The 6,942-nt window shown below is 39.5% G+C and overlaps 1 protein-coding gene across 1 annotated transcript in view; it reads left to right on the forward strand.

Annotated features, from left to right (window-relative positions):
- gbe1b (glucan (1,4-alpha-), branching enzyme 1b) overlaps positions 1-6,942 on the forward strand; it is a 107,141-nt gene that overhangs the window by 43,972 nt on the left and 56,227 nt on the right. Inside the window, exons 9-10 of the mRNA XM_034867664.1 lie at positions 680-818; positions 1,135-1,233. Of these exons, the coding sequence (XP_034723555.1) occupies positions 680-818; positions 1,135-1,233 (238 nt within the window). The remainder of the gene's footprint in view (positions 1-679; positions 819-1,134; positions 1,234-6,942) is intronic.

Genomic DNA, 6,942 nt, shown 5'->3' on the forward strand with positions numbered 1-6,942 from the left:
TGTGTGTGTGTGTGTGTGTGTGTGTGTGTGTGTGTGTGTGTGTGTGTGTGTGTGTGTGTGAGAAGCATGTCATCCTCTCTTTTGAAAACCCACAGTGCAGTACGAACCACAGACTCCAGAAGCTTAAAGAATGAGGCCATTAGGCGTTTGTCCTGAGAGGACTGACTGATCCCAGCCATCATGTGGGGACATGTCTGATCTATATAGCTTGTTTCAATTTAAGAAACAGAAATACACTATAGTGTTATTGTTGCCTAATAAATTAACATGAACTTTATCACGATTCATAGTATACTGCTCCATGAAATAACTGGCCTTTAATAATAACCATCTGCCTGCCTCTATGGGAATTTAACATAGGGGGTGTAAACTTATTTTAAGGATACATTATTCATTCACACAGAAAATTGGTGTCCTTGAAGGTGGAATCTTTCCTATTTATTTTTAATAAAGGCGTTAAGATCAATTTCCCCAAAGATGCTTTTTTATTTTTCTATTTAATCGACTTCAGCACGGGTTCATAAACTTATGAGCACCACTGTATGTCTTCACTTTAAGGACTGTTCAGACGGAGAAAATATGATGTAAAAGAGTAGCAGCATTTAACAAAGAAAAAGTGAGGAATGAAGGTCTTTAGAAGTCTGGGTGGAAAACATGATGAGTGTTGACTGTGTGGGTGTTACTCCTCAGGCTCGGGCTTCTCAGGGGACTACAGTGAGTACTTTGGCCTACAGGTGGATGAAGAATCGTTGGTTTACCTGATGCTTGCCAATCACATTCTTCATACCCTTTATCCTGACTGCATCACTGTTGCAGAGGTAAAAACAAGCTCCACAACACAACCCACCTGCAGCATTCTCTTCCTTTGCAATGACACTCCCCACAGCTACTATTGTTTAAAAGCACTTATTAGTGAGGCATAGCGCACTTAAGTATTCATTGGTGTAATTAAGAATGAATGCAAAAAGGAAATTGGGATGTCACTCTGATTTTGGCCTGTGGTATAGGGTTTTTTATCCCTTTTTAATATGCGAGCTGTGGAGTGGCATTGATGTGATCCTGGCTGACTACTGGGAGAGAAACGTGTGCACACAAAGGGAAAATGTAATATGAAATGGTGGGATTTCTCTGCAGGATGTGTCGGGGATGCCTGCTCTCTGCAGAGGAGTGGAAGAGGGAGGAATTGGTTTTGATTACCGACTGGCTATGGCCATTCCTGATAAGTGGATTCAGGTAAGATGATTTACCTCCATTTAATCTAACTTTTGCCCTCTGTTGTTTCATAATTGGGAAATGATTCCATTTATTAGATAGTGACAGTGGAAAGACAGGAAAGGTGGGACAGAAATGGGGTACGACTCGCAGCAAAGGGCCGCAGTTTGGACCTGAACCCTGGCCGCTGCAGGACTCAGCCAACATACTGGGGGGCTAGAGGCCGCCCCTTTTCTAGTAGCTTTATAGACACTGTAGGCCTCTGCTCACCAAGAAACTTCTGTATAAGTCACAAATACAGTAGAGGGAAAACAGAAAGCAGCTCAAAGCAGGGATGACAGACCATGTTAGAGGCATTAAACACTCTTGTGCTGTATTACAGCTGAGCCTGTTGCTAAGCGTTTGAGCCTTTTTAAAGAAGCTTTCAAGTGTAAAACTTGTCTAGCTATATAGTGTCACAAGGACCTTGCCCGGTATTTTCCTGGAGGAACCTGCACAGTGATGTGCTCCAGTGTAACCTGAATGGACGCTGATGCTTAATACACCTGGAAACTAAATGCACTGACTGACTTCTGAAAGTTAGGAGTACACTACGAATGCTCATGTCCTCATGAGAAGTTCTTGTCTACACTTAAACAATACTCTCAGTGGCAAGACAATGTTGCTTAAGTATATTCCTTGGTGAAGCTTATAGTCAGTGTTGAGCAAGTTACTTCCAAGTTCCAAGGAGGTTGCAATATTTGTTAAAGTCACAATATGTGTCAGACCATTCTGAATGAAGTATTGTAGTGCTGCAGAGACTACGCCTTTCCTACACACTAAAGAAAACATTGTTTGGTACAGATCCTCGCCAAAAATCTCAATATATTACATTATATATTACATATTACAAAAGAATTGTTTTGACATTTTGCAATAAAAATGAGAATGGATCATATAGGAATAGTACTATCAGTCAAAATAATGGCAATCAGATCTTTTCCTCATATCATGCAGCCCTAATTACAATGTTGCTGACTCTGTGTCGTAGATGTACTGTAACTGGACAGGACGTGCTGTAGTTAGCTACGTTTTAGCATTAGCATGCAGTAAACTAAAAGGGGTTTAGGCTTCATTATATTTCTTTCTGCTCACTTAGTGTATAGGCAACAAACTGAACCAGGTTATGAATTAATTTACATATTGATTGCTTGATTCATTCAGTTACATTCATTCTTTCAATAATTCCAATACTGTACTATACAAAAGATTTTTTTAGCACCCTGCTCCTATGATGGTGTTCTATAATAGAAAACCTTCATTTTCTTGCATCTTTTGTACTTAAAACACAGCTCAAAGTGCTTTGCATGAAAAAATATTAAAAGATGAAATTGAAATATATATAAATAACATTAGAATAACATAAAAAAGCATTCATTAAGAAAGGCTCTGGTAGACTAAAGGATCAAAGTGAGGATAGCTTCTTTCACGTTTAAGGTAACACTATAAATAATAAACATATTATTACAATCATCAGGTGTGAACAGGTCACATGAATTTTCTTGACCTCTCTTGCTGTAGAGAAAGTGGCCTAAAGTTTGTCTCTGCTCCCCCCCCCCCCCCCCCCCCCCCCCCCCCCCCCCCCCCCCCCCCCCCCGCCCCTCCATCAAGTGAGGAAGGTTTTTGTGCTTTTCTAAAGCAGTGTTAATTTATTTTTCCTTTTCTCCTTCCGAGTCCTAGCAGCTGTGTGAATGGGAAGGTCAGTATTTATTCCTTCAAACACAGCATTATGAATAAATGATGGCAGAGACATCATTGTTATTTAAATTAAAAGCAATAAAAGCCAAAGAAAGCCAAGCTTTCATAATGATAACTTAAAGGTCATCTAGTCACCGATCCAAGCCAAAGTGTTTTCTCTCTCTCTCTCTCTCTTAAGTGGAGCGTTTGAATGGGCCGCAGTCAGCTTTACATTTCACTTTGATTCATTGTTCAGTCTGGAATGTCTGTCCTTGGGGTAGGTAGCTTTACACCATGGCGAAGCAAAGGTTATTTGTCTGTTGAAAAGCAATGCTCTGATCATTTTTCCCAACCAGTTTGATAATGTGAACATTTTGTAGATCAACTAACAAACCCTTGAGCCAGCAGGTTTATAATCCCAACCTCATTTGCAAGTGCAGAGAATAATTTCAGCCGTAATGAATTCAAGAAGAAGCGGGTCAATTATTTTCAATGTAACACTAGGAACAATAAGCTGTGATGAAATATAAAAAAATATATAATTTTAAATTGAAATTATTGGAATTTTCATGAATAAATTTGATGAAATGGCAATAGAGCATGACGGTTTGCAGTCCTAGAATCCAGACTTTCATTGAGCTCACCAGATCTCTAATGGCTTTTTTTTTTTTTCTTCAAGCTTCAATTGTTTTTAATGTGACAATGTTCCAATGTAATTTGTGTGTGGGGTTAAAATGGGTAAATATGTGTTCATTTGTGGAGATGATTGTGCAAAGCTAATTGGAAAACAATCCGTGTGTGTCGTCAGTCTTTGTTCACCTCGGTGCTGATTGTCGTCATTGATTCCCTGAAATCCTGGAAGCTCAAAGAGACAGCATCGCTCTACTTACAGATGAAATGTGACTTTTGAAAACCCTGAAGACCAAATGGACAAGCTTAAACTAAAATTAGATGGGAAGATGAAAAAGAAAAAGAAGGGGTTTAGAATGGGGTACGGAAGGTGCCTTGATCTTGCTGTAATTAGTTTTTTCATCATGTCTGTTTATTTTTTCAATTTTAGTGTCATTACTACTACAATACTGTAGTGGTGGAGAATTGTACCTTATTTCACATATTAATCACATTGTCTTTTCATTTTAGTGTTGGCTACACTGTACTGAGGAAAAGCTTATTTTAGAATAATGAAGTCTGCAGACCAGTTTTCTTGCCTCCTGTCAGAGTTTACACTTGCTCCATGTTTCTTCCACAGACTGTACGGTTACCATCTGGCATGCCATACAACATAATGTGCAGCTCTTTGCTCTGCTCTCTTCCAGACGAAATATAGCTAATGTGTGCACACTCGAACACAAAAACATCTCGAAAAACCCCCACTGAAGTAAAAGACGTTGAACAGTGTCCGCGATAGCAAGTGACTAAACAAAAATAGTAGTTTGGGCTTGTGTAGTGTTAAGAAAAAATATACTTAAAGGTTCCATGGCATGACAATTTCACTTCATTAGTTTTTTTTAACATTAATAGGAGTTCCCCCAGCCTGCCTATGGCCCCCCAGTGGCTACAAATGGTGATAGGTGTAAACCGAGCCCTGGGTATCCTGCTCTGCCTTTGAGAAAATTAAGGGTCAAATCGGCCGATCTGGAATCTTGCTCCTTATGATGTCTCCCCTTTCTCTGCTTTGCCTGCCCAGAGAATTTGCCCCCCCATGAGAGAGAGACATCATGCCTTTCAAATGGGCAAAGTGACAGTCAGTCAAGGCCACATCCCAAGCCTCCACCTTGCCCCCCCTCTCTCTCCTCAAAGGTATAGACTCAGAAATGGCACATACTAAGGAAAGCTCATTGTGGGACTGGCTCTAGTGGCTTGAATTCTGGACCAAGGCTGAATTTTGGGAAAGAGACTTCAGAGACAGTATTAGGGGACCACTAAGGTCTACATAAAAGAGACTTAGGATACAGTATTAGGGACCACTAAGGTCTATATAAAGAGACTTCAGATACAGTATTAGGGACCACTAAGGTCTATATAAAAGAGACTTAGGATACAGTATTAGGGGACTACTAAGGTCTATATAAAAGAGACTTCAGATCCAGTATTAGGGACCACTAAGGTCTATATAAAAGAGACTTAGGATACAGTATTAGGGACCATTAAGGTCTATATAAAAGAGACTTCAGATACAGTATTAGGGACCACTAAGGTCTATATAAAGAGACTTCAGATACAGTATTAGGGACCACTAAGGTCTATATAAAAGAGACTTCAGATACAGTATTAGGGACCACTAAGGTCTATTGAAAAGAGACTTCAGATACAGTATTAGGGACCACTAAGGTCTATATAAAGAGACTTCAGATACAGTATTAGGGACCACTAAGGTCTATATAAAAGAGACTTCAGATACAGTATTAGGGACCAATAAGGTCTATATAAAAGAGACTTCAGATACAATATTAGGGACCAATAAGGTCTATATAACAACATCCAAAGAGCACCATGTCATGGGACCTTTAGTATTATTCATTTGCTGATAATGTTAAGTCACATCAAAATGATATGCTTACAACAATTATCTTCAAGATGTATCATTAAATACCTTTTAATAAAGTAGTATCATTAAATGTTCTTTAATAACAGTATTTAAATTAACTGGAAGCTCCCAATGGCAGCGTTGATAACATTACAGCTATAGTGCGGGGTTTCTGTCTCCCCCATGAGGAATTCTAGTTGCTAGTAGCCAAGGAGGACAAAAAAACATGATGGTTCTGAAGAGGTCATTATCTTCTCTCGAGTTGCTGCATAGGAAAGGCTTCAGCCGCCACAGTCTTCTGAACAGAGACCGGGGGGGGGGGGACATACTGAGAAGTCCAGAGAGAGGTGTGTGGAGCTGAGAACTCATTTTGGAATGGCTTGAATGTAACAGATGTCCAATAATATCAAAAAGTTACACACTAAAGCTTTAAATTGAAATATTATATATACTATTTTATGCTATACAACGTTTTACGGAAAAAAAACTCACTGATTTGATTCTTAAATCCCATACATAATTGACACCAACTTTGTTTTTGGGCAAACGTGGTGGACTTAAAAGGAGGGTGAGGTGGACTCTCTATTATGGAGATATCATTCTCCCCCCCTTAAAAGTCTATGGACAGTTTTAACACCAGATTTAGTATATAAAATAGGTCATTAGCTGGGCCAAAAAATTGTGTCAAGATGAACAGGGGGACAGTGATGGCAGATCATTTTTAGATCATTAAACCACAATCTGATATAGTATTTAGGTAAGATGATCACAAAAACAGTACCTCAAGTAGCACAATGACACAGACAACTTAATAGTTATTATCAATACTAAAGAGTGTACTGAAAAGAGTACATGTCCAATTGTTACCAGCAAACGTAATAACACCATCGAGTGATGTGTTCCCATCCAGCACTGGTTCAGACTGGATGGGCAATTCTGGGCTCCAAATATTCTCCGTCCTTCCACAACAACTGTTGAAGCACCCTTTAGCTCGCCACTTGAGCCCAAACTGCCACTGTTGCAGTACTTAATGGCCCACAATGGGAAAACAGTGTTTATAGCTATGACAGACCATAAATGGATGATGCTGACGCAGATTAGCACATGGAAAGAGCATGCCTGCCCAGCCAGAACAGTTCTAAATTATATATTTCTATATCTGAATGTTGCTGTGTGTTCAGCTGGCACCTACACCCTGCTGCACACGTGCAGACTTGCTCTCCCAAAGCTTTTTTCAATCTTGTTTTGGAGCACCTTGTTTGCCTCTTCTGGAGAGCTTGGCTAGATTTACTGTATTTGGGATCAGTACATGTTCCCCTGGTGTTTCCTCAAAGCCTGTATTAGTGAGAAATGTCACCCATTGTCAGTATGCCACAGAGTTTATGAAAAGGGAAAAATTACTATTATCAAAGCTACAATGTGTTAGAATTTCTCCCATCTAGCGGTCACATTGTATATTACAACCAACTGCATATTACTTTCTAGCC

The sequence above is a fragment of the Etheostoma cragini genome, chromosome 3, assembly GCF_013103735.1.
Source record: "Etheostoma cragini isolate CJK2018 chromosome 3, CSU_Ecrag_1.0, whole genome shotgun sequence".
In the NCBI taxonomy this organism is placed as follows: domain Eukaryota; kingdom Metazoa; phylum Chordata; class Actinopteri; order Perciformes; family Percidae; genus Etheostoma; species Etheostoma cragini.